Here is a 27369-nt window from a genome sequence, read left to right as displayed (position 1 = left end):
CAATTTGATCACTCGCCTAGGCAGTTGGATTTGGAAAACAATATTCCTGGCAGATTACAACTGGAAAGAATGTTTTAGGACACCATTGAATTTGAAATAGGTAAATGTTTTGAATAGATTTTTGAGTTTTATTGAAATCTTACATGAACAAGAAATTGGAAATACAATCACATCAAGGAACAAATTGCCACGGCTTTGACGTTTAAGCCAAACAAATTTTGTCGGGCAGGTTTCAAAAAGGTGTGAAGTTATAACAATTTAAAAACACAGTTAACCTACTTCTAGGAATGCAAAACATACAATCATGTTATTTCCAATACAAGAAAACTTAAATTTGTTGGTTTTTAGTTTCTTAAAACTACTGAGACAAAGCACTAGCTTGTACTTTTATTTACAGCATATACTCCATTCTCCTATGCAGTCTAGTTCCAAGTCCAAAAAAAAAAAATTAATAATAATAAAAAAAAGAGACTGTCCCAAACCAGAGGTTCTGCCAAAATCATGATTGAACAAGGTGCCCAGCCTGCTTTGAAACTGCTAAAATGAAGCGTAAAACGATAAAAGCAGCACTGTAACCCTCGGGGAAGAGGAGTCTGCAAAGCCCTAGTAATGTCCAAGAGCGTGGATGAGAGGAGAGGGTGACGAGGGTGGAGTGGGGAGAGAGAGGAAGAGAAACAAATAAACAAGAGAAACAAAACAAAAAGGGGGTGGGAAGGGAAGGGGGGAAAAAAAGACGAGTATATACACAAAAGTGATTCTTCAACCCAATACAAATGGCGACACTTGGCCACTGAAGGGCGCAACAGGTGAAGGCCATTTTGATTTGTTTGTGAAGAAAGTAGCGCTAGAGCCAAATGCATCGCACCAATAGCCACCGCCAGCCCACTCTGGTCTGTCTGTCTATCTGGTCTACTTCCACTGCTGCCCATAAGTATCCTGATAAAACTCCTGGTTGTCATTATTGTAACCATAGTTACCGGAATAGTCACCGCCTTGCTGCAGAGGCTGCTGGGCGATGGGCTGGGAGCCCCAGTTGGGCTGGCTGTTGGTCTGGCGGCGCTTGGAGTCGGGCTGGCTGTACCCGTCGGCCTTCCTCTTGCCGCCCACGTTGCCCCCCCGGCTGCCCCGGGCTCCGCGGGCCCCGCGTCCTCGCTGCTGCTGGGCGGGACCCCCTCGCCCGCCCCTCGCTCCGCGGGGGGGGCCCAGGGGCGCCCCCCTCTGGGAATAGCCGGCTCTACCTCTCGGAGGGGGCGCGGGGCCCCGCCCTCGGGGTGGGGGCGGGGCCCCGCGCCCGCCCCTTCCTCCTCCTCTTCCCCTGACGGTGTAGGTGTCGTCGTAGCCGTAGTAGGGGTCCTCGTAGCCGCCTCGGTAGTTATGGTAGTCGTAGCCGTAGTAGTCGTCGTAATAGTCTTCGTAGCCATAGTAATCCGGGGGGTAGCCGTAGCTGCCCCTCCCTCCACGGCCTCGGCCCCTCAGGGGAGGGGGCATCCGGGGTGGAGGGTAGTAGTAATAATCGTCGTAGCTAGCGGGGAGAAATGGCAGTCAGGCCGCCCGGGGCCCACCGGCCTGCCCGGCTGGCCTTTTGGGTAGCTTCCCGCCCGCACGGGATGGACCATCCGGCACCCTTTCCCCTACCCGTCCCCGCCTCTCCCCCACTGACCCAGCACTAATGACTCTCCCAGGATCTAAGGACCACCGCTTTTTTTTTCCTTTTTAAATGGTATCTGTTAAGTGGTTGCTATGCGTCCAACACCATTCTAAGCACTAGGGTGGATGTAAGTGAATTAGGTTGGGCACCTTCCCTGCCCAGCGTGGGACTCTCAGTCAAAATAGGAGGGAGAAGGGGAGAACTGAGGCATGGGGGAGTTAAGTGACTTGCCCAAGGTCACGCAGCAAGGATAAGGCAGGGCCGGGATTAGAACCCAGGCCCTCTGATTCCCAGGCCGGTGCTCCTTCTCCTAGGCCACGCTGCTTCAGCCTTTTTGCCACCTTCCCTGCCTCCTGTCTCTCCCCACTTCGGTCCACACTTCACTCTACTGCCTGGATCACTGTTTTAAGAAGACGTTCGGTCCACAGCGCCCCACACCTCAACAACCTCCAGTGGCTGCCCAACCGCCTCCGCATCAAACAGAAACTCCTTAACATTGGCTTTAAGGTGCTCGATCAGCCCTCGCCCCCTATCTCACCTCGCTCATTTCCTGCTACCTCCCAGACCCCACACTCCACTCTTCTGATGTCGCTGCTGTACCTCAACTTCATTTAATTCGTCACGCCCGTGCCCTCCCTCTGGTCTCGAACCCCCTCCCCCGACACATAAAAGAAAACCACTCACCCCTCCTTTAAAGCCGCATTAAAATCACAAACCCTCCAAGCGACCTTCCCCAACGACGTCCACTCCCTTCTACGTTGTTCTCGCACTGGGACTTATACCCTTCTCTCACCCCACCCTCAGCCCCACCGTACTCATGTACATACCCATTATTTATTTTAATACCTGTCTCCGGCTCTAGGCTGCAAGGCAGGGAGCGTATCTACCGACTCTGTTGTTTTGTAGTCTCTCAAGCGCTTAGTACACTGCACACAGTAAGTGCTCAAAAAATACCATGCATTTATTGACCGACTCCCCTCAAGCCTTCTAGGCCGCCAGACTTCTCCCTCCAACCCTCCACTTGTCTGCTGTGTGATCCGGTCACCTCATCTTTAAAAAGGGAATTAAACCCATCTAGACTGTGAGCCCGTTGTGGGCAGGATCTGTTTCTCTTTGTTGCTGAATTGTGCTTTCCAAGGGCCTAGTACAGTGCTCTGCACACAGTAAGGCTCAATAAGTTCGACCGAATGAACCAATGAAAGACTATGAGCCCAATCGGGGACATGGACTGTGTCCAACCTGATGATCTTCTATCTACCCTAGTGCTCAGTCCAGTGCCTGGAACAAATACCATTAAGAAAAGAATCAAAAAAACCTCCTCTCAAGTCATCAATGATTACTTTTCCCTCACCATATGCTCACCATCCTTGGAGCATAGAAGCATTCTTTTGAGATTCATCTTGAACTTCCATCAACGCTATTTATTCAGTGCTTACTGTGTGCACGCCACTGTACTAAGCGCTTGGGAGAGCACAACTCCCACCCCAACACCCAGCTCCAGTTAGGGACCCCATGTGTCTATAGAGGGAGGTTTAGGGGAACAACAACCCCATGTTTGCCCCTCCCAATCCCTCCATGCCCGGGCCTCTCCGAATCAAGGACTATTTCACACTCACGTCAGAAGTGGGCACTACCCCATGGCTCCCGCCCCTGCCCACTGCCCGTTGTCTGCTCTCCCCAGAGACGGGAGAACTCTCGCTCAACCCTCACCGGGCGTGTGGGTATGGATAAAGGTGGGGGAGTCTGAAAGTGCCAAGCACAACAGGGCAGGACCGACTCACGCGGTGCTTCTGGAGGCTTGTCTGGCCGCCTGGCGCTCTTTCCTTTTCTTGTCCGGTGGCTTTGCTAGGACGATTTCGATCTCCTCCCCTTCTAACTCCTTCCCGTTCATCTCGTCCATGGCCTGCGCAAAAACAGAACCCCGCTCGGGACCGGCCTGGCCCGGCGGCACCGCTGCCCCTCTCCGATCCGACCCTGAGCCCTCCTGAAGCCACCGAGTACTTGGGTTCGGCCACCGAGGCTCCCGAGGCCGGAACCCCCTGGTGTCCCCCTGCCCTGCTTCCCCATCCCCCAGGCGCCCACCTTCACTGCTGCCCCTCTGTCTTCAAAGTGAACGAAAGCGTAGTCCTTCAGCTTCTTCACCCTCTCCAGCTTTCCGAACTCGGAGAACGACTTCTCCAGGATTTCCTCGGTCACCGTGGTCGCCAGGTTCCTCACAAACAAGACCTTCACCTGATTGAAGGAACTGGTCCGAGTCAGGGGGATGGAACGGGCAGCGTCAGGAGGCCACGCTCTTCCGGCTGCCGAGGCTCTGGGCTTCCAGCCCCGGGCCACCCGGACTAGGCTCAGAGGGCCGCCCTACCCGCTGACCATTCCTCCTGGCGACCTCGGAGAGATCCTCTCTTGCCAGCAGTAGCAACGGCCCACCCAGTCGCCACCCCCCGGCCCCGTGAGATGCCCTCGCCGGGCCACCTTCGCTCCAAACCTGGCTCGGGGACGGAGAGGGAAGGGACCGGGCCGTCCCCAGTCGACAGCAGCCAGGCCTCCACGTGGGGGCGGCCGCCCGTGGTCCCGCGAAGCATCCTGAGGGCGGGTGGGCGGCCCCACCCCGTCCCGAAGCGGGCCCCGCCCCCCGCCCGGAGCGGGCCGTTACCTTCGCCATGACTTCGGGGTCCGGCTCTTCCACGGGATCCGCCCACTCAACCGTAACCACATTGCCCCAGACTTTGACTTTGCCACTCATCAGGCGGCGGCGGGCCTGCGCTGCTGACTTGTGGTCTTCGTATTCCAGGAAGCAGAAGCCCCGGTTCTTCTTTTTATCATCAGGTTGATGGTAGAGAATAACGTCCACCAAACCCTCTGTTAAACCAACAGCCAGATAGATGAGCCAAAAGCATCCCCCGCCCACACCGCCCCACTGGGGGGGCCTGTCCCGGGCATCGCCCTGTCCCCCCCGGGTGGGGGGCTATGGTTGGGGGAGGGGGGTCTCGCTCCCTGACAGACGGGCACCTCTGGCTGATTGGCCAGCCCCTTGCCGGGGCTTAGAGAAGCAGCATGGCTCAGTGGAAAGAGCATGGGCTTTGGAGTCAGAAGTCATGGGTTCGAATCCCAGCTCTGCCACTTGTCAGCTGTTTGACTCTGGGCAAGTCATTTAACTTCTCTGTGCCTCAGTTTCCTCATCTGTAAAACGGGGATTAAGACTGTGAGCCTCACGTGGGACAACCTGATGACCCTGTATCTCCCCCGGTGCTTAGAACAGTGCTCGGCACATAGGAAGCGCTTAACAAATACCAACATTATTATTATTATTGTCCCTCTTGGATAATGGCCCGGGCCACGACTGGCACAGGGCTGAAGCGACCGGACCTCGTCTCCGGCATCCTTAGGTACTTGCTGAACACCGCCGGCTCTGACGCCAGGTGGCCCCACCCCCGCCCCACCCTTCCTGGCTCAGAAAGGTGTTTTTCCCTAGGACAACCCAGCTCCCCGAGTAAGCACCCTCTGGGGACCGGTACGTCTCCCCACCGCCTCCTCTGAGTTGGTCTGCCCAGCACGACAGTTCGCTCCCCAAACTCCAGCCGTGGCCTGCCTCTATCTCCTCCGCGCTGCCCCCACTTGCCTTCCAGAAGGCCACAGGGAGCGGGTGAAGGCGGGATCGCCTCTTGCTCCCAAGATCAGTGCCCAATCCACCACCTGTGCCCCTGCTGCCAACTGGCAGCGGGGGCCTGGCCGGGCCAGATCCACACTCCATGGGGGCAAAATCACCGGCAAGAGCAAATGAGTCAAAGTGGGAAGCCTACATGCGCACACACACACACAAACACCCACGCGCGTGCACATGTACAAATTAAGCAGTGTCGGGTTTTTGGGGACAAGCCGAGTTTAGCAAAGGGAGTCCCGAGTGCAGAGAATGCCGGGTGTGGGCACTACTTGCTGCCAACTGGAGGCCAGTCCAAGCCACGGAGCCACACGGCGGAAACCAGTCCCACTCAACTAAGCTGCTGGGCCTCTTTGTGCCCAGAGCCCTCCGCACCCACCCACCCTCCCTACGCTGAGGTGCAAGGCAACAAAGTGATCTTCCTTTATTCTGAGTCAATCAAAAGACACCAGTCACTGGGTCCCCCGGCTCTAACTACGCAGTCAGCGGGTGACTTTTTCCTATAGAGCCCTCACGTGTCTGACACTGGGGAGAAAAGAGGTGTGAGAAAAGGGGGAGAAGGGGGAGAAAAAGGGAGAGCAGGGAAGGAGGAGGAGGAAGCTGGCTGGAGCAGTCACTGACCAGACGTGGCAGAAGAGCGAGGCAGGGCTGCCCAAAGAAGCCAAGGAAAGGTTAAAGAAAATGTCTCAGCTCCCAGCTTCTTCCACCTTGAACAGATAAGCAGGATCCCAGGGAAGAAAAGGCAGAAGAAGAAAAAGAAGAAGAAGACAGCGCCTCTCCTTCCAACCTTCGCCCTGACAAAAAGAGTACCAGGGCCCGGGCTGAGGGAGACCTGGACAGAGCGGGATGGGGGGCTAGACCTCTGCTCAAGTGACTGGAAACTCCAAGGATTTGAACCGAGCTGGAACGAAGCAGCCGGGGCTCAGCGGTGGGAGTGAGTGAGGGAGAGAAAGCCAGAGAGAGTAAGCGTGAGCAGCTGCACTAGAGAGTCTCGGCAACCCGGAATAATAGTAATAATCATAATAAAAATAATAGTACTTGTTAAGTGCTTATTATGTGCCAACCACTGTTCTAAGCCCCGGGGGTAAATACAAGTTAATAAGGTTGGACATGGTGCCTGTCCCACATGGGGCCCCATTTTACAGATGAGGGAACCGAGGCCTAGAGAAATTAAATGACTTGCCCGAAGTCACTCAGCAGACATGTGGCAGAGCCAGAATTAGAACCCATGACCTTTGAAGGTGGCAATGCTCTCGGAACAGTCCCGGACTCCACCGGACAGAGTCCGGGAGCAAACTCGGTAGAGACACCGGGCCGGAAAGAGGCAGAGCAGCGGAATTTTTCAGAGATTAGCACAAAGTAATCTTGCTACCGAGATGACCCAGAGCTGAGCTTCTTACTCACCCCACTGCTCAGGACTAAAATAGAAACACTTCCCCTCCCCCGCCCCTCCAGGCCACTGCACCCGCTCAACCCATCCAGGCGGGAAAGATCAGGTCGGAAGGACCTTGGGTCCAGCTGAGGGTCCCTGACCGGAGTCACTACTGCCCCAAATTTCCCAGAAAAGCCAGTCAGCAAACACTCCCTTGGAGAAAGGACCTCCCGGAGGGACAGACCTCTTCGTGGGCAGGGAATGTATCTCTACTGTTGTAGTACACTCTCCCAAGCGCTTAGTACAGGGCTCTGCACACAGTAACTGAATGAATGAACCAACCCAATCCCTGGTCAGGGCAGGACAGGGAAGGGCAGGCCTTGGACCCTTGCTCAAAGGCAACATTGCCTGTCCGGGGTCACCCACAACGCCCTGCCCCCGGACCGTGACAGCAGCCCCATCACCGCTCTCCGGATGCCGGGGCCCTCGCCGACCGGGCGCGCTAGGAGGCCCGCCAGCCCAGAGCAGAGAGGGGACCCTACTGCAGTAGAACAACACCATGTCCGACTGTCACTAACACAGCAGGGTGGCCCCGGGTAGCGGGGCAAAGAAGTGCCCCTCCCTGGCCCAACGGGCTCCCCCAGAACCCAGCAAGAGGCAGCGACAAGGGTTTATTTGGGAGAGGCGAGCGACAATCATCTGACCCAGGCCCTGACCGGAGCCGGGGCCGCTGAGGGCTCCCCTCGGCCTCCACGACGACCGACCCTGGGGCTCCGGGCCTTCCCCAACCTCCACAGGCCCCAAAGACCTCCACAACTAGACCCTGGCCCGACAAAGCCCTGTCCGACAGGCACAAGGCGACCCCCGACGGGCCGGGCGGGGCTGGAGCCGGACAGACCACAGAGCCCGGAGAGACGCGCGCTTTCCACCTCTGCCCCCCAGCCCATAGGTCATCTTTTTCTTGTTACCTGTGACTTTGCTGAACTCCTCCAGGATGTTCTCCTTAGTCTTGTTCTTTGGGATGGAGCCGACAAACAGCCTATTGTTGGCCACGGAGATGCACACGCCCAGGTGCTTCCCGGGACGGATCTCATAGTTGTCGCACTAAGAAAAGTGAGGCCTGGTGTCATGCCCAGTCATGCTACGCCACGCCACAGAAGTGTTACAGGTCTGACCTTGGGGGTGGGGAGGGGCCCCTCGACTGCTCCGGGTGGGATCTTGGCCTCCTTTTTTGCTCTCCCCACCGCCCCGCCCCCTCCGGAGAAGCATGGATTAGTGAATAGAGTACGGGTCTGGGAGTCAGAAGGACCTGGGTTCTAATCCTGGCTCCGCCTCGTGTCTGCTGTGTGACCTTGGGCAAGTCACTTCACTTCTCTCTGCCTCAGTTCCCTCATCTGTAAAATGGGGATAAGAGAGTGAGGTCCCTGTGGATTACCTTGAATCTACCCCAGCACCTAGAACAGTGCTCGGCACTTAGCGAGTACCATAATTATTAATCATGATTATTACCCGGGCCGCTCCCGAAGCCAGGCTGACCCCTCAATGGCCGGATTCTGACGGCGGGCCCGGAGTCACCCCGCCCCGAGACCCGGGGGCGTTTAGACGGCAACCCCTTCCCGGCTCCCCGCCCAGGCAGCTCACCAGTTTCACGGCCTCCTGAGCGGCGTCCTTCCCGCAGAAGGTGATGAAAGCGTAGCCCCGGTTCTGGCCCGACAGAGGATCCATCATGAGGCGGAGGTCCCAGATGGGGCCGGCCTTGTCGAAGAGGGGCACCAGTTCATCCTCGTAGAGGTCCCGTGGGATCTTACCCACGAACACCTGCGGGAGTAGGCAGCGCGGGACTCTCATCAACACCGGCCATGACGCCCACCCCTCACCCTGGACACACCCATTTGGCTGGGGGGCTGCTGTGTCTCTTGGCAACTTGGGAGAAAATGTCACCCAGATGGACAACTGGGAGCTTCATTCGGCAACGAGGACCTCTCCTGCCAGAGAGCAGGATGGATGGTCATGGAGGTGAGGTGCCCGGCCCAGGCCACCTGCTCCTTCCCAACCCACTCGCGGCCAGAGAATCCCTGCCGGCCCCGGGGAGGGGCCATCTCTACTAGCAGCAGCGCGGGAGGGTAAGAGACACTGGGTGCCAGGTCACCCTGCTGCTCCTGGCGGCCCCCCCGCCCTGGTGCCCCCCCATCCCAGCGCCCCCACGGCCAGGAGGCCGTTTTCTGACCGTGACCCGCCGGGTGGCTCCGCGGAGCCCTGTGGCGGTGGCTGGGTCTGGCCCAGGGCCGCTGCTGTCGGTCGGAGCCTCTCGGGGGGGCGGGGAGGACATCGTCACCGGGCTTCGTGTCCCTAGCACTCGGTACAGTGCTTGCCGCAGAGTAAGCCGATCATAAATACGGTGACGGTGACAGTGACCCCCACCCCTACGACGACGAGCGCGAGGGGAGGAACAAAAGCGTGGATGGACAAGAATTCAAAAATAATCTCACACCCCAGTTGCCCCAACATTCAATCAGTGGTATTTACTGAGACCTTACTGTGTGCGGAGGACCTTACTAAGGGCTTGGGGGAGCCAACAAGTACATGAAAGGCCTCCATTACCAACTCAATCCTACAGACCAGCCCACACCCCTGACTCTCCCCTGCAGTGACCCAGCAGAGACCATCCAACACCTCGGGTTCTCCTTCCGTCCCCAGCACCACTCTCCCCACCCCCGCTCAGAGGAGAGCCAGGAAGTTGGGGTGGTGACACGATCCCGGCAATCCCGGCCGCCGGCCCGGGAACAAAGACACCGATCCTCCGCCCCCAGCCCCTGTCTGACGGCCCCCTCGGCGGTCGGGGTCGTCCACTCACCTCGGTGCCGATACCGGGCTGCAGGCCAGAGTAGACAGTGTCCGGCGGAGGGCCCCCATATTTCCTCTGCCCGGTGGTCACGTCCAAAGTGTAGCCGGTCCGCTCCAGCAGCGCCTGGGGCGGGGCGGGTCAGGCCCAGCTTAAGTTGCGCTCACAAAGAGGCCCCATTCAACGAGGCTCTCCCGACCCTCAATCAATGACATTTATTTACTTACTTTACGGTATTTGTTTTGTGCTTACTATGCGCCAGGAACTGTTCTAGGTGCTGGGGTAGATATGAGGTGATCAGGTTGGACTCAGCCCCTGTCCCGCATGGAGCTCACAGTCTTAATCTAGATCTTAATCTAGAGAAGCAGTGTGGCTCAGCGGAAAGAGCACGGGCTGGGGAGTCCGAGGTCATGGGTTCAAATCTCAGCTCAGCCGCTTGTCAGCTGTGTGACTTTGGGCAAGTCACTTAACTTCTCTGTGCCTCAGTTACCTCATCTGTAAAATGGGCACTAAGACCGTGAGCCCCATGTGGGACAACCTGAGCACCTTGTGTCCTCCCCAGCACTTAGAACAGTGCTTTGCATATAGTAAGCGCTTAACAAATGCCATTATTATTATTATTATTATTAATCTCCATTTTACAGATGAGGTAACTGAGGCACAGAGAAGTTAAGTGACACCCAAGGTGTCGCACGGCAGAAAAGCGGTGGAGTTGGGACTAGAACCCAGGCCCGTGCTCTGTCCACTAGGCCTTATTCGGTGCACAGCGTTCTACTAAGCGCTTCGGCTATTACCATGTAATGGTGTTGGTAGAAGCGATGCCTGCTCAGAAGCAGCTTACAGCCTACTGAGGATGGCACACGTTAAAGTAGATAGCAGATAGGGGAAGTAGGGGAGTATAAGGATAATTACCTAAGTGCTATGGAGCTGGGGTGAATATCAAAGTGCTCAAGGAGTATGCAGCCAAATGCACACTCAATGATGAGGGGAGGGCGGAAAAGGGAAACAAAGTCAAAGCAGGACTTTTGGAGGAGATATGACTTTAGAAGAGTTTTGGGGTGGGGGAGAGTGACGAACTGTTAAATACGGAGAGGGAGTTCCAGCCCCAGGGGAGCATGTGGGCAAGGGGTTGACAGCGAGAGAGACAAGATTGAGGTACCAAGGAGTGGCGTGTTCTTGCCTAGGTCGTCCCTGCGCCGGCAGCCAAGCAGCTGGGGCGTGCGGGGTGGGGAGCGAGGGAGGTGCCTGCCACCAAATGCACAAGGGGTCCAACGACCCCCACACCAAACCCGGGAAGAGGGAAGCAGGAAGCCAAGGGAAGGCCAAGCAAGAGGTCCGGGGCAGCCGGTCCAGTCGGCCACCACCCGCCGCCGGTCCTGGGGCGGCAGAGGGGATCCAGGGCCCCCGGCTCTTTGCAGATATAAGAAAGAGAGGGCCGATCCCTCAGGGCCAAATGTAGGAGTCTCTGATGGACAGATCTGCCAACATTCCCACTTTTCAGCCCTACCCCTGAATTGGGGGAAAGGGACGTTAAAGGGCCCAAAAGGCTGCCTGGTGCCAAGAGAGGTCCACTGAGTAGCCACCTGCGCCTGAATGATAATGATAATCATTGTGGCATTTGTTAAGCGCTCACTATATGCCAGGCACTCTACTAAGCGCTGGGATGGATACAAGCGAATAGGGTTGGGACACAGCCGCCGTCCCAGGTGGGGCTCCGTCTCAATCCCCATTTTACAGATGCGATTCCCCGCTCACTCTGGCCGCACCTTGATCTTGGCCTCATCTGGCCCCTTGGATGAATCTTGCACCTTGCTCCCCTGTTTCTCCCTCTGCCTGTAGGTCTTCATGACTCCGCATAAAAACGCACTCTTGTTCTGCAAGGCAAGCCGGGGTCAGGTTCAAAACAAAGTGTACCGAGCCCCACCCTCAGTCCGGCGGGCACCACGGTTCCGCCACGCTGCGAGCCAGGCCGGGGTCCGGCGGGCACCATGGGGGCAGGCCGGAAGTCGGGGTAACTGGGCTGGCCCTCTGGAGTGGAGCCTGAGGGTCTGGCCCCTCCAGCCATGCCAGACCCAACCAGCCCCCATCCCCATTCACTCAATCATTCATTCACTCATATTTATTGAACGCTTACTGTGTGCAGAGCACTGTACTAAGTGCTTGGAAAGTATGATATGGCAATAGAGAGAGGCAATCCTTGCCCACAACAGGCTTAGGGTCTTGGGGGGCGGTGGGGGACAATGACATGGCATCAAAATAAATAATCGCAAGCCCGGCAGCGACTCTCTCCCAGAGAGACCGGTTGTGGGGAAACAGACGAGGGACAAACAGCGGACGGACAGAAAACGGTGAGCAGACAGAGGGCCGGCGCTTCCAACCATGGTTGGGCTAGCACTGGGCCCCGGGACTCACCTGCACATGTGATAAGTCGCTCTCCTTGAACTGCTGCAGCACAGAGAGGGCCCCTTCTTCATTAAATTCTCGAAGAGCATCGATTGCTCTCTCGTCAAGGTCGACATAAGCCACCAAGCCTAGAACGAGAAGCGGGCGAAACGGGCCCGTCAGCTCCCGGCGGTGCCCAGCGGCACCGCCCTCACGCTGGCCAACGAGGCCACGGTCCAACTAACAGGCAGCTACACAAACGTATGTAGACGTACACAGATATGACGGGGCAAAAGAACACGCATGAGGAAAAAGAAAAATTAAGATGGAAATGCTTCGGCACTAAGCCAAACCCTTCATGGGGGGCCTGCACCCCTGATATCCCCAACCCTAGCCAGTTCTCATTCTCGGGGAACCTGAATCCTGCTCTCGCTATGTCAGGCCGGGGAGGTTGCCTCATGCGCCGGATTCTGGACCCACCACCCTGGCGAGGAAGCGGACACTGCCCTCCCCTAAAACCCACCTCAAATAGGAGGGGCCGAGGGAGGGACATGGGGGCAAGAAGGGGAGGGAGGGTGAGAGGGAAAGAGAGAGAGACACCCCCCCCCTTTTCCTGGACACGTATCACCTCGGGCCTCGGAGAACAGCTATGGCTCTCCCTGGGGCTCCCCCCAGGGAACCACTGATCAGGAAGCCAGAAGGGGGAAGGTCAGGACTTTTCATCCAACCCATTTCCTGCTGGTTCAAGACCCCGACCGACAATCCGGGCAGATGGAAAGGGAAGGGTGGCCCCGGGAAGACGCCTCCCGGCCCGGGGCAGGGGAGTGAGAAGGGGCCGGCGAGAAGGGCCGAGTTCTCCCCGGAGCCGTGGCGGCTGGGACGCTGAACGTCGACAGGGAACTCCATTTCCCAAGAGGCGCAAGGAAGCTAGCACAAGATCGCGCACGCAACGGCGACTCGACTGTCCAAGCCGTGAAAAGGAAGACGCCACGGGAATCAAGGGGCCGCGTGAACTTGCATGGAAAACAACCAGCCGGCTTAACTCTGACGGGGGCGGATTTATCGGCGCGGGGAACCGGGAGGGGGGAGAGAGGGAGAGGGAGAGAGAGAGAGAGAGAGAGAGAGAGAGAGAGAGACTCGGCAGGCCAGAGGGGAGAGACCCAGCGCTGGCCCCCAAAGTGGGCTAAAGCAGCAAGCAAGCGAGAGGGTTGGCGGAGCCAACACAAGGGACCGGCTGACTTTGGAGGGGCGCCGTGCCCAACGTAGCGCCGCCTCCAAACTTCCTCGAGGGTCACCGGGGAACTGGACACGTCAGGGAGTCCACCTCGGGCAGGGACTCTGACTTCCCTGCTTCTAACACAAGAACTTCACACCGCGTGAACGCCAGCCAGCCCAGGATGCAAGCCCGCCAATCCCTCCAGAGCCATCTGTACCCAGGCGACTCCGTCCACCGGCGGAAACCGGAGGGGTCCCGGGATGGGGCTCCTCGTTTCCAAGGTCCCCTCCCGCAACCATCACAGGCATCCCTGTCCCCACCTCCCAGGCAGCTCAAGACCCCCACACACATATATAAACACCCTGTCACTAAACTGCCTCAGGTAGAATCGGGACCCTAATCCCCGCCACTTGGGCCCCAGCCCTGACATCCCCGAGGGAGGACGGCCACGTGTGCGGACCGTCTCGGAGGAGAGCACCCCTCCTGTAACCCCAAACCGGATGCCGCCGGCTCGATGCTCCTCCCGGGGATCCCGATGGAGCGGCCACGGGGCGAGGCCAGTTCCGGCCCCCCCGGGCACCCACCCCCGGAGGCTCTCCGGCCTGCTCGCTAAGCCACCGGGTCACCTCTAAGCCAGCTTTTCAGACCTCGCTCCCAGAAGCGGGCAGTCGAAAAGTAAAAGCAAAATGATGGTTGGACTTGGATCGAGGAAAGAAAACGTAAAACCGAGTGCGCTGGAAACATTCTCTCGGGGGAGGGGGCGGTGTGGCGGGTCTCGGACAAACTGATGCGGTCTCTCCCGGGGGGCGGCGGAGGGAGCCGCACTAACAACCAACCCTGCGGGCCCCGGGAACGCGGTGGGCGGGGGTCAGCGGTGCAGTCTGAGCCCTGGGCCTGCCCGCCGGAGGGGGGAGGGAGGACCGGGGGCCGGGGAAAGGGGAGCAGCACACACTCAGCGCCTCGCAGACCAGAAACAGGGCCATCGGGCTCTCGCCCGGAAAGCTAGGAAAGGCACGGTGCTTTACCCTCGCTTTCATAACCAGTCAGAAACAAGAAATGCATATTATACCTGTCTGAAATATTTCATCAAGTCTTTCTGCCACCTTCTGGGGGAGGCCTGCCTCTATCAGTGTCTCGGAGTGTTCGGGGTGAAATACACTGGAAGTATCCATGGGCTCTTCCTCTTCTTTTAACTGTCGGGCATTACCATTCACCTGATTAGCCATTTTATTAGGCTGCTGGAAGAAATTCAGGAGCTACATTACATTGAGCCACAGAGAACTAGTTGGTAGGACAACGCGTGACTTATCTAAACTAACGGGGACGCATGCGGCCGGGAACCCGCACCGGAATAATATTGACCGTCTGGGCTGAAACGGGCAGGACCTGGGGGGGCGGGGGCAGGGGCTGGGGGCCGGGGGCAGAGAGAGGGGGGCGGCGGAGCCTCTGCCTCACTCTGCGAAACGACCCTGCGGGTGATTTTGGGGGGGGGGGGGGCCGGTCTGTAAAGCGGCCCCTCTCCGGGCCTCAGCTCAAAGGGCTTACTCTGCAGCTGCCGGAGTCCCGGGGCCAGCGTCGCAGGGCTCCCTCGGCTTCTGGAGATTAAGGATCTGGTGCGCGGGCCCATCGGGAAACTCGGAGGGTCCCCTCCGCCCCCGGACCCGCTCGACGTCGCCGGCCACGGGGCAGCTGCTTCCTGACACTCCGCCTCACAGTCACTCTTCAAACCCCATGCCGACGGCCTCCGTCCGTCCCCTGCGTTGGGGCGGGTTTGGGTTTTGACCCCGTCCCCCTCTCCGCCACCTGGCCGCGGCTCCCGCGCCCCTCGGCCGGGCACCCGTGGCGGGTGAGGGCGGCCCTCGGCTAGGAACACGGGGCCGCCGCCGAAGCCTCGAGCCCACTTGGGGAAGCAGCCGGCGGGACCCGCGTCGGGGTCCCTCGACAGTCCCCAGGCCGGACCCGCCGGGCGGCAACTGGGGGTCTCCTAACGGGCACCCACCGGGGTCACGTCGGTCGACCGGCCTCCGCTCGAGGCCCCGGGCCGGCGGGATCGGAGGGGGCGCTGGGTCCGGGGCCACACTGACGCGGACGGCACGAGGGCCACGGCCAAACCCGGCACACGTGCCGCCAAGGTGGAGCTCAACAACAAGCCTACTTCTTGAGCGCCCTTCGCCGAACAAGACAACGCGGGTCTCTGAAAAAGCACAAAGGAGCCGAGAGGAAGAGAAAGAGGGGGAAAGCAGAGCGCGGGGGAGAGGAGGGAGGGAAGCCCACCGCTTCACACCTGGGAGCCGTCGCCGATCCAACCGAGCTCCGGGGCCCGGCCCCCAAACGTGCCCATTCCAAGAGGACTCGCTTCCCCATCGCGGGGAAGGAGGGAGGGAGCACGAGGGCGATGCAGCTCTCGACGAAACAAAGTCTGGCGGAGACCTCCCCGGACTTTACCTCCCTGCACACTGACGGCCCCTACCAGGGCTTCCCCGGCCACGTGCGGCGTGTGTACACACACTCACACCTACACGTGCACACGCTGAGCACCGGGGCCACCTCGCTCAAGCTCCACGCTGCTTCCTGGCTAAAAACTGGGCTGACCAAAGCTACACACCGTGACAAAGAGACCACCTCATGGCGTCCAAACTAATGCAACCTTCTCTCTACGCCCCGCTCGCACGCTGACCTGGAAGGGAAAAGGCCTTTTCGCCAAGATTCCCCCCCCCCCAGCTCCCCGCCTTCCTGCTCCCCGATGCGACGAGGCTCCTGAGCCTCCGACAGCTCCCACCGGCCCCGGGGAAGATGTCCTCCGCGGGAGGAGCCGGAGGACCGGTCCCGGGGCGATGGGCGAGGCCCACCGGGTGTCCGCGAGGAGCGAGGCCCGGGCCCGTCCCCGCCCGGGGGCGCCACGAGCCTCGCGCGCCACCCCCCTCCCCGGCCGCGCGCGCACGGGCCTAGGCGCCGGCGCCGCTCCCTCCCCCGCGCGGGCGGCGCGAGACTCACCAGGGCAGAGCGCGGCGGCGGCGGCGAGGAGGAGGAAGCCGGAGGCGGGGAGGAGGAGGAGGAAGAGGAGGAGGAGGAAGAGGAGGAGGAGGAGGAGGAGGAGGAGGGCGGCGGCGGGGCCCGCGAGGAGCGGCGCGAGGCGCTTTGAAAACGACCAGAAATGGCGCGCGCGCGCCGCCCCCCCCCCTCCCCCTCATGGACGGCCAGCGAGCTCCCGGCAGCGCGCGCGGGGTTTCCCGGAACTGCTTCCAGGGACTGGGCCCCGGCCGGGGCCCGGCCAATCGGCGCGCTCCCCCGCCCCGAGCGACGGCGGCGCGGGCCAATGGCCGGGGAGGGCCGGGGGGGGGAGCGAGCCAATGGCGGGCGCCCGCCGCCGGGCCAATGGCGGGGCGCGGCGCCGCCGGCCCCCGGCCCGGGGGGCGGGGCTTCGGGGCAGACACACAAAGGAGCCTGAGGGGAGGCGGCGGAGGCGGCTCGGACTCGCCGCCCAGCCGACCGTCGACCGACCGAGGACCGAACAGCGGCCTTGGCGGCCCCGGAACGACGCCCACCGCCTCAGCCCCCCGGCCGGACCACCCACCCCCACGCCTCTCTGTCCGGCCGGAGCCGAAACAACCCCGTCATTCATTCATTCAATCATATTCATTCATTCATATTCATTCATTCAATAGTATTTAACAATAATAATAATAATGTTGGTATTTGTTGAGCGCTTACTATGTGCGGAGCACCGTTCTAAGCGCTGGGGGAGATCCAGGGGCATCAGGTGGTCCCACGTGAGGCTCCCAGGGAATCCCCATTTTACAGATGAGGTCGCTGAGGCCCAGAGAAGTGAAGTGACTCGCCCACAGTCACACAGCTGACCAGCGGCAGAGCCGGGAATCGAACCCATGACCTCTGACTCCCAAGCCCGGGCTCTTGCCACTGGGCCACCCTGCTTATTGAGCGCTTACTATGTGCAGAGCACTGTCCTAAGCGCTTGGAATGGACAGTAAGTCCCTGCCCATTGATGGGCTCACAGTCTAATCCGGGGAGACAGACAAAAATAATAGCAGTAAATAGAATCAATAGGGTAATAATATATATTCATTCAGTAGTATTTATTGAGCGCTTACTATGCGCTGAGCACTGTCCTAAGCGCTTGGAATGGACAGTAAGTCCCTGCCCATTGACGGGCTCACAGTCTAATCCGGGGAGACAAAAACAATAGCAATAAATAGAATCAATAAGGTAATGTATGTTCAGTAGTATTTATTGAGCGCTTACTATGTGCTGAGCACTGGACTGAGCGCTTGGAAGGTACAATTCAGCAACAGAGACCCTCCCTGCCCAGTGGCGGGCGTACGGTCTAAACGGGGAAGTCAGCAAAGCAAAAGAAAACAAACATAACATCATCAAGATAAATAGGATCAAGGGGATGTACACCTCATTAACAGAATAAATAGGGTAATAAATAATATGTATTCATTCAATAGTATTTATTGAGCGCTTACTATGTACTGAGCACTTGGAAGGTACAATTTGGCACCTGATAAAGACCATCCCTGCCCAATGACGGGCTCATGGTCTAAACGGGGGAGACAGCAGAGTAAAAGAGAACAAAACCAAAACCACATCATCAAGATAAATAGAATCAAGGGGATGGACACCTCACTAACAAAATAAATAGGGTAATAAATATATACAAATGAGCACAGTGCGGAGGGGAAGGGAGGAGAGCAGAGGGTGGGGGGGCGAGGAGAGGGGGAGCAGCGCGGAACATCCAACACTCTTGTTGCTCATTCAATCCTATTTATTGAGTGCTCACTGTGTGCAAAGCACTGTACTGGGAACTTGGGAGAGGACAGTATAACAACAGACACATTCCTGCCCACAACAAGCTCGCAGTCTAGAGGGAGCCAAGGAACAGCCAACACCTGGACTCTCCTCTCTCCATGTTTACCTCTCCTTCCAGTAATAATAATTGTATTTGTTAAGCACTTACTGTGAGCCAAGCCCTGTTCTAAGCGCTGGGGGGGATACAGAGTAATCAGGTTGTCCCATGTGGGACTCACACTTTTAATTCCCATTTTACAAATGAGGTACTTGAGGCACAGAGAAGTGACTTGCCCGAGATCACACAGCAGACAAGTGGCAGAGCCGGGATTAGAACCCTCGTCCTCTGACTCCCAAGCTCGGGCTCTTTCCACTAAGCCATGCTGCTTCTCAGTAACCCCGCACTGACCCTCATCCTCCTCAAATCCGCTTCAGAGTCTTATTGAAGGCACATCTCCTCCAAGAGGCCTTCCTCCTTTCCTCTTCTCCCATTCCCTTGTCACCCCGACTCGCTCCCTTTAATCATCCCCCCCAGTCCCACAACGCTTATGTCCTTATCTGTCGTTTATTGATTTATATTAATGTCCATCTCCCCCACTGGACTAAGTTCATTGTGGGCAGGGAATGTGTCTGTTGTTAATAATATTTGTTAAGTGCTTACTTTGTGCCAAGCACTGTCCCAAGGGCTCGGTACAGTGCCCTGCACACAGTAAGCACTGAACAACTACGATTGAATGACTGGATAACTCGCCCACCCCCTCCCCACGACTTCAAGCTTGCTGAGCTTCTCTTGGGCTCTCATTGCTCTCATTGCCTCATTCTATCAATCGTATTTACTGAGCGCTTACTGTGTGCAGAGCACTGTACTAAGGATTTGGAAAGCACAATTCGGCCAGAGAGAGAGACGATCCCTACCCAACAATGGGCTCACAGTCTAGAGCAGTGTCTTTTGGTTTGGGGCAGTGCTATCCAAACTCCCACTCTGCCTTTCCCCTATCTTTTTGCTTCCCCTATCCACAGAGAAGCAGGATGGCGGAGTGGATAGAGCACAGGCCTAGGAGTTGGAAGGTCATGGATTTTATTCCCAGCTCCGCCACTTGTCTGCTGTGTGAACTCGGGCGAGCCACTTCATTTCCCTGGGCTTCCGTTACCTCATCTGTAAAATGGGGATGGAGACTGTGAGTCCCGGGTGGGACAAGGACTGCTTGAATCCACCCCAGCGCTTAGTATGGTGCCTGGCAAACAGTAAGTGCTGAAGAAATACCACAATTATTATTATTACTATTAGTGTTTCTCCCCTACTCGAGGGTGTGTGGAGGCCCAACGGTACCGAAGCTGGAGAAGAGGGCCAGGGAGCTGACCGTGAAGGATGCGTGGGTGAGGTGGTGGCACGGACGCTCAGGCGGAGAGGGGCAGTAATGACTCCAAACACCTGGTGCGTTAAAATTCTGAGTGTTTTAATTTGAGTAGTTGCCATAATACAATGCAAATAAACACACATGGATAATGTTCCCCCACCAGGGTCCTGAGATCCCCAACCCCCATCACCCTGTTCCCTCAGTGCCCTCCCCCCACCCCCCAAATATAAAGCGCCACGGGTTTCCGGTGAGATCTGGGGCATCCGGTGGGGCAGAGACACAAAGGGTCTCTCCCCTCTCCCGAGGGGCCGCCCACCCTTCAGGAGGACAGACCTCAGGACTTTCTCTTCCCCACTACCGCTCGCTTCCGGGAGCTCAGCTGGTCCCATGGCTGCAGCCGCGAGGAGAATGGGCCAGCCCGGGGCAGAAGCCCGAAACTGCCCATCCCCGCCTCTGCCCTCCGGAGGGAGGCCTGGGAAATCCAGTGCGCCCGGACACTGGGGTCCCCCCCACACCCGGCAGCTTCCCCACTCCCCTAAATTTAAAATTCTCAGTCGCTTTCCGGGAGGATATCCCTCAGGGAAAGGGTGAAAACCCTGGGAGCCAATCCCTCGGGAAGCTCCCAGTTCCCACAGCCAGTGACTGCTTCACCCCAGTGGGCTGTGGACCAACCCCCACCAGCCTATGTCCCTGCTCCCAAGATGCCCGAATTAAAGCAGACCCAGCTCCCCCATGGGCCCCACCCCCACCCCGCTGCTGCCTGGGACCAAGCCCTTGCCCACCTTTCCCAGCACAACCCAGTGCGCAGGCAGGCAGGTAGGGGGGAACCACCCCGACCCAGGCTAAGTGAGAGGATCCCCGCCTGGGGCTAGCCCGGGTTCCCCTGGGCACGGACCGGGGCCCCGGGCCGGCCCCCAGCAACAAGTCTCCGCCGAACAACCCCCATCCCCCCGAAGCTGCCGCTTTCCCAGCAGAGGAGAGGCGTGAGGCCTGGGACACTGGAGACCCACAGGCGGAGGGAGAGGGTCGGGGAAGCGTCGCTCCTCTCGGATTTACGGCCCCCTTGCCCGGGCCTGACCCGGGAAAGGGGTACCCGGATCCACGCCTTTGTCATCGAGGGCCCACCCGCTTAAATCGCCCTCCAGTTTTCCCAGAGATAATTTCCAAAGGCTGAATCATCGTCGTCGTCGTCATCGTCGTCATCATCAATTCCGAGTAATACTGCTGTGTGGGCAAGCGGACGGGCCGGGGGGTTGGGGATTCCGTGCCTTCCGCGGTCCCGGACCCCCGGCTCTCGGCATCCCCTTCCACGTCCGTCGGTGAGGTCCGAGGAGGGAGGGCGGCCGGGAGCGGGGACCCGCCGGAATGAGGGAGGGAGGGCGTCCGGCCGGAGGCCCGAGCTCCAAGGCGAGGTCCGGAGAGAGGCCGGCCGGGGGCCCGTCGGCCCCCTGGGTCCGGAGCTGGGGAGACGGAGGCCCGCGGGCCTCGTCGCCGCCCTCCCCGGCCCCGCTCCGCTCGGGGCTCCGGGTGCAGGGGCGTCCGCCCCCGCGCATACCCCGAGGGCACGCCTAGTCGCCGTGGACCTGCTTGTGCTTGATGAGGGCCGAGCTGCGGCTGAAGGCCCGTCCGCACTCGTCGCACTCGTAGGGCCGCTCGCCGGTGTGCGTGCGCTGGTGGGTGAGGAGGTTGGAGCTCTGGGTGAAGCCCTTGCCGCACTCGGCGCACTCGTAGGGCTTCTCGCCCGTGTGGGTGCGCTGGTGCTTGACCAGGTCCGAGCGCTCGCTGAAGCCGCGCCCGCACTGGCCGCAGGCGTAGGGCTTCTCGCCCGTGTGGGTCTTCTGGTGGGTGGCCAGGTGGGAGTTGCGGCTGAAGCCCTTGCCGCACTGGCGGCACTCGTAGGGCCGCTCGCCGGTGTGGGTGCGCCGGTGCTGCGCCAGGTGGGAGATGCGGCTGAAGCTCTCGCCGCACTGGCGGCACTCGTAGGGCCGCTCGCCGGTGTGGGCCCGCCGGTGGCGCACCAGGTCCGAGTTCTGGCTGAAGTGCTTGCCGCAGTCCTCGCAGCGGTAGGGCCGCTCGCCCGTGTGCACGCGGTAGTGCTTGATCAGGTCCGAGCGCTCGCTGAACCCGCGCCCGCACTCGCCGCAGGCGTAGGGCTTCTCGCCCGTGTGCGTGCGCTGGTGCTGCGCCAGGTGGGAGCTGCGGCCGAAGCCCTTGCCGCACTCGGCGCAGGCGAAGGGCCGCTCGCCCGTGTGGGTGCGCTGGTGCTGGATCAGGTGCGAGGCGCGGCAGAAGCTCTTGCCGCACTGGGTGCAGCGGTGGGGCTTCTCGCCCGTGTGGGTGGTCTGGTGCTGGATCAGGTGGGAGCTGCGGCCGAAGCTCTTGCCACACTCGCTGCAGTCGTAGGGCCGCTCGCCCGTGTGCGTGCGCTGGTGCTGGATCAGGTGCGAGCTGCGGCTGAAGGACTTGCCGCACTCGCCGCACTTGTAGGGCCGCTCGCCCGAGTGCGTGCGCCGGTGCCGGTTCAGGTCCGACGTCTGGCCGAAGCCCTTCCCGCACTCGGGGCACTTGAGGAAGCGGCCCCCTCCGGCCCCGGCCCCGTCCGTCCCGGCCCCGCCCCCCAGGGCCTCCGCCTGGGCCAGGAGGTCGGCCACCTGGGCCGGGGGGTAGCCGGCCCAGCCCTCCGCCGCCAGCGACCCCCAGGGCCGCGCCGTCAGGCCGCCCCCGTCGAACTCCAGCTCCTGGGAGCCGCCGCCTTTGGGCCGCCCCGGGAGGGCCCCGTATGCCTCGTCCACCACCTCCTGCTTGGGGATCACCTCGTTCTCGCCGCCAATTGTAAAGTCTGGAAGCGGAAGAAGGGGGACAGCCGGGGGATCCCGGGTCAGGGGCCGGGGGCCGGACCGGCCTCGAGAAGGTGCGGAGCCAGGGTTCCTGCTCACCCACTGGGTGGGGGGTTTAATCACAACCGCAAGGAGCCAGGCCCAGCCCAGCTCTGGGTCTCTTCCGGGGTAGGTACGGGAACGGCACACCTGACGGCTCAACCACGGTCAAGCTGGGCCCAGAAACTCACAAAGGGTCCGCAAGTGAACCAGAGCCTCGGCGTCACCGAGTCAGCTCCGATACATCCCCCACCCCTAAGGGGCTTTGGGCCTGGGTGGGACCCAGGGTCTAGCCAGTCCCCTCCCCCACCAGGGACCACACAGATCCCCCAACTAAGACAGACAGACACACAAACACAGACACACAAAGACACCATACCCAGTGACACCATGTCTCCAAAATTCTCCTGCACAACCTCCCGGTACAGGTCCCTCTGAGCGGGATCCAGCGGCCTCCACTCTTCCCGGGTCAGGTAAGCGGCGACGTCCTCAAACGTCACAGGTGTCTGGAATGGAAACGCAGCCCCTGACCAGGCTGCCCTGGTGACCCACCAGCCCGCCCGCCTGGGAAGGCGGGGCCCAGACTGGGATGGTCAAAGGGATAGAGGGAGAGGAGCTGCCCAGGGCACAGCGGGCTGAGGAGTGGGAAACTGCAGTCTGGGGCCAGGATCTGCGTCGGGTGTCACCCGGGGCCGCACGCTGTGTCCGGCGCTTGGGAAAGCGCGACAGAAGCCGAGACACGTTCCCTGACCGCGGGGAGCTTCTGCTCTAGCAGGGCCGCGGGACTGACAGCCCAGAGTCTTGAGACCCGCCGAGGCTACGCGCAGCTCACCTGGGAACCAGCCATCAGAAGCGAGGCTGCCATCACGCGTCTTCGATGCCCACGTCCTCAGGAAGGGCGGGCAGACCAATGGACAGGGTGCAGGTGGGGCTGAGGGAAGAGACAAGAGGTACTGAACACTCCCTCCCTTCCCACCCTGGTTCCCTGCCACCCCAAACTAGCACCCACCTGGAGCCCAGCACTCAGGGCCCCCGCGGAGGCCGAGACTGAGGATGCTCTGCTGGGCGGGGGCACCAGTTACTGAGGTCCTGCTGGGTGCGGAGCACTCTAGTAAGTGCTCGGGAGAGGACAACAGAATTAGTAGATAGAAATCCTGCCCCTCAGGAGTTGCCTGGTGGGGGACGGCAGACGCAGAAATAATTTCCAGCTAGGAGGAAAGGCAAGGCAGGGGCGCTACGTTTGTGCATGAGTTAGTGCTCAAGTAAGAGGGTAACTCTGTCCCCAAGTCCCTCCCCCGCCCCACCCAGGTGAGAAGGTTCACCCCTATAGGACAGAGGGGGGCGGATCGAGGTGGGAGAGCTGGTCAGGGAATGTCGCTGTTTACTGTTGTACTGTATATTCCCAAGTGCTGAGTACAATGCTCTGCACACAGTAAGCGCTTAATAAATACGACTGAATGGTCTGGGCCCTGAGCCGGATGCCACAGCTTACAGGCCCTTTCTGTCAATCAGTGGTATTTGTTGAGCGCTTACTCTGTGCAGAGCCCTGTACTGAACACTTGGGAGAGGACAATTTAACAGAGTTGGTAGACCCGTTCCCTGCCCACAGGGAGCTTACAGTCTAGACAGGGGGGACTGGCATTAATATAAATTATGGGTACGTACATAAGTGCCATGGGGCTGAGGGAAGGGTGAATGAAGGGTACAAATCCAAGAGCGAGATTGACACAGAAGGGAAGGGGAGAAACGGAAATGAGGGCTTAGCTGGGGAGGGCCTCTTTGAGGAGATGCTCTTTTAATAAGGCTTTGAAGTTGGGGAGAGTGATCATCTGTCAGATATGAAGAGGGGAGAGAGTTTCAAGCCAGTGGCAGGACATGGGTGAGGGGTCACCGGCAAGATAGATGAGACCGAGTAGCCAACTGTGCGGGCTGGGCTGCAGCAGGAAATCAGTGAGGTAAGGTAGGAGGGGGGGGAGATGGATTGAATGCCTTAAAGCCAACGGTAAGGAGGTTCTGCTTCATGCGGAGGTGGATGGGCAACCGCTAGAGGTTCCTGAGGAGAGTGGAGACGTGGACTGAACAGTTTTGTAAAAAAAAATGATCCGGGCAGCAGAGTGAAGTATGGACTGGAGCGGCGAGAGGCAGGAGACAGAAGCCAAGAAGCAAGGAGGCCAATGCAATGTCAGGGCTTAGAACAGTGCTTGGCACAGCACTTAACAAACACCATTATTATTATTATTATTAATTAAGGCAGGAGAGGATAAACGCTGGAATTAACAAGGTAGCAGTTTGGATGGAGAGGAAAGGGCGGATCTTAGCAAAGCCGTAAAGGTTGAACTGAGAGGATTTGGTGACAGGCTGAATGAGAGCGATGAGTCAAGGATAACGCCAAGGTTACGGGTTTGTGAGACGGGGAGGATAGTGGGGTTGTCTAAAGTGATGGGAAAGTCAGGGGGAGGACGGGGTTTGGGCGGGAAGATAAAGAGCTCTATTTCAAGGTGCCAACTTTGTGGTGTCGGGGGGACATCCCAGTAGCGATGTCCTGAAGGTAGGAGGAAATATGAGACAGCAGAGATGGTGAAAGGTCAGGACTGCAGATGTAGATATGGGAATCAACCGCATAGCGATCGTAGTTGAAGCCATGGGAGCAAATGAGTTCCCCAAAGGAGTGGGTGTAGCTGGAGAGTAGAAAGGGGCCCAGAACTTCCTGTCTCCGAGCTTGACCCTCCAGTTTCTGACGAATGGGGAGCTCGGTCTCACTCCAGAATCAGAATGGAATGTGTGAAGAAAAAGAAGGTAGAAAATGGCGGGGTGAAGGTGCGGGGGGGGGAAGGGCTGACAGGGCCAACCCCCCATCCCTCTCTGAACAAGTGGAAACTTCTGACCATTGGTCTTAGGGCACTCAATTAGCTTTCTCCAACCCACTATCAACCGATCGTATTTACTGAGCTCTTACTGTGTGCAGAGGACTATACTAAGCACTTGGGAGAGTACGATGTAAGAGTCACTGGGCAGGTTCCTTGTCCACAACAAGTTAACCATCTATAGGAGGAGACTATAAATTCAAACGAAGAAACTCTGGATATGTACCTAAGTGTTGTGGGGCTGAGGGAGGGATGAATGAAGGGTGCAAATCCCCGTGCAAGGGCAAGAGAAAGGAGTGGGAGAAGAGGAAATGAGGGCTTAGTCAGAGAAGGCCTCTTGGAGGAGATGTGCTTTTAATAAGGCTTTGAAGCTGGAGAGAGAGAGTGATTGTCGGATACGAAGAGGGAGGGCGTTCCAGGCCAGAGGCAGGACGTGGGCGAGAGGTCGGCGGCGAGATAGACGAGATCGAGATACAGCGAGCAGGTTGGCATTAGAGGAGCGAAGTGTACGGGCTGGGGTTAAAGTAGGAAATCAGAGAGGTGAGGTAGGAAGGGGCGAGGCGATTGAGCGCTTTAAAGGCGATGGTGAGGAGCTTTCCTTTGATGTGGAGGTAGGTGGGCAAACCCTGGAGGTTCTTGAGGAGTGGGGAACCGTAGACTGAACGGATGTGTACAAAAATAATCTGGGCAGCCGAGTGAAGTATGGATCGCTTGTATCCACCCCGATGCTTAGTACACTCCCTGGCACATAATAAGCGCTTGTATTGTACTTTCCAAGCGCTTAGTACTGTGCTCTGCACACGGTGAGCGCTCAATAAATACGACTGAATGAACGAATGACTGGAGTGGGGAAACAGAGGCCAGGGAGGTCAGCAACGAGGGTGATGCAGTCATCAAGGCTGAATGGGATAATGCTTGGATTATCCACTTATCCGCTCTCTCCTCCCACTACCTCCAGCTCTCACTCTTTGTTCTTCCAGCCAATCTACCCACTGGGCCTCGTTCTCTCCTCTCCTGCTGCCAACCTCTTGCTCACGCCCATCCCCCTGCCTGAAACTCCCTCCCCCTTCACATCCGGCAGACCCATCTTCAAAGCCCTTCTGAAATCACATCTCCTCCAAGATGCCTTCACCGAATAATTTCTAATCTTCTCCTCTTATAGCCCCGCAACTGCCACTTCGGCACTTCCTAGCCACCTAAGCATTTATTCACATACCTTACATACCCCATTTTTCTGAAGCCCTAACTTAAGGCACATAACCCCCCCGCTCCCCCTTTCTTCTTCCTGCTATCTGTAATTTATTTTTTCCGTCTCCCCCGCCAGACTGTAAATTCTTCCAGGGAGGGATCATGCCTACTGACTCTGCTGAATTCTCCCAGGTGCTCGATGAAATGGACTGCACACCGTAGGCGTTCACGGATAGATCGATTGATTGGGTAATAGGAGGAGGAGGTGAGGGAAGAGCATGGAAGAAAAATGGAGGTGGGGGGAATGAGGAGGGGGGGAAAAAGGGAAGGGAGGAGAAAATAGGTGGGGGAAGAAAGGGGTGGGAACGGGGGGAGGAAAGAGGAGGAAAGGGGGGAGGAAAGAAGGGGGGAGGAAAGAAGTGGGGAGGGAAAAGGAAAGGGGTGGGAAGGGAAAAGGAAAGGGGTGGGAAGGGGAAAGGAAACGGGTGGGAAGGGGAAAGGAAACGGGTGGGAAGGGGAAAGGAAACGGGTGGGGAAGGGGAAGGAAACGGGTGGGACGGGGGAGGAAATGGACTGGAAGGGGACGGAAATGGATGGGAAGGGGGAGGAAATGGACGGGAAGGGGAAGGAAATGGACGGGAAGGGGGGAAGAAATGGGTGGGAGAAGGAATTGGGTGAGAGGGGGGAATCACCCCCTAATATCCCTCCCCGTTCCCTGCCCCCGCCCACCCCCGCTCGGCCCGCTGGGCAGCAGCTCCCCCGAGGGAGGGAAAGGCCCGCGGTTTCCGGCTCCTCACCGTGGCTCCAGCCCGGCCCGGACACCAACGCCGCTGCCGCCGCGGTCAGCACCTTCACCTTCCCCCCTCCCCGCCGCCGCCGCCGCCGCCGCCGCTGTGCCTCCGCCTCAGGCTGAGGCCCTGCCCCGGCCCCGCCCCAGCGCCGAAGCCCGGGCCCCGGCCCGACCCCGCCGCCGCCCCCGCCCCTGCCCCTGCCCCGCCGCCATCTTCTGCCCCTGCCTTTTCCGGGCCCCGCCCCCGCCGCCGTCCCAGCCAATCCCAGGCCGGAGCTCGGGGCCGAGGGAACCAATCGGAGACCGGCCCGGGGCACGACGGGAGCGGTAGTTCTGGGCGGGCGGCCGGGGCCCGCCGGCCTTCGG

At 59.1% G+C, this 27369-nt stretch overlaps 2 protein-coding genes across 6 annotated transcripts; both read right to left on the bottom strand.

Annotated features, from left to right (window-relative positions):
- Positions 1-101: 101 nt before the first annotated feature.
- Positions 102-16147, bottom strand: HNRNPR (heterogeneous nuclear ribonucleoprotein R). Of its 5 annotated transcripts, none has more exons than XM_029080801.2 (12): positions 15118-15346; positions 14664-14873; positions 14188-14356; positions 11933-12051; positions 11287-11394; positions 9533-9646; positions 8320-8496; positions 7647-7782; positions 4302-4516; positions 3731-3880; positions 3430-3551; positions 102-1522 (listed from the first exon to the last, which is right to left on the bottom strand). In XM_029080801.2, the coding sequence occupies exons 3-12, from the start codon at positions 14342-14344 to the stop codon at positions 910-912; spliced, it is 1911 nt and encodes a 636-aa protein (XP_028936634.1). In that variant the 5' UTR covers positions 14345-14356; positions 14664-14873; positions 15118-15346; the 3' UTR covers positions 102-909. The 5 variants fall into 5 exon arrangements, with proteins under 5 accessions (XP_028936634.1, XP_001511604.3, XP_028936635.1 ...); XM_001511554.5 differs by having other exon boundaries at positions 4302-4507; XM_029080802.2 differs by having other exon boundaries at positions 14188-14353.
- A 3216-nt stretch (positions 16148-19363) lies between these two features.
- Positions 19364-27087, bottom strand: ZNF436 (zinc finger protein 436). The gene is made up of 4 exons (XM_029081274.2): positions 27011-27087; positions 22994-23092; positions 22541-22667; positions 19364-22124 (listed from the first exon to the last, which is right to left on the bottom strand). The coding sequence occupies exons 2-4, from the start codon at positions 23024-23026 to the stop codon at positions 20854-20856; spliced, it is 1431 nt and encodes a 476-aa protein (XP_028937107.1). The 5' UTR covers positions 23027-23092; positions 27011-27087; the 3' UTR covers positions 19364-20853.
- Between the last annotated feature and the right edge of the window lie 282 nt (positions 27088-27369).

The sequence above is a fragment of the Ornithorhynchus anatinus genome, chromosome 16 (genome assembly GCF_004115215.2).
Source record: "Ornithorhynchus anatinus isolate Pmale09 chromosome 16, mOrnAna1.pri.v4, whole genome shotgun sequence".
Lineage (NCBI taxonomy): Eukaryota > Metazoa > Chordata > Mammalia > Monotremata > Ornithorhynchidae > Ornithorhynchus > Ornithorhynchus anatinus.
This window is presented reverse-complemented; position numbering and strand designations above follow the sequence as displayed.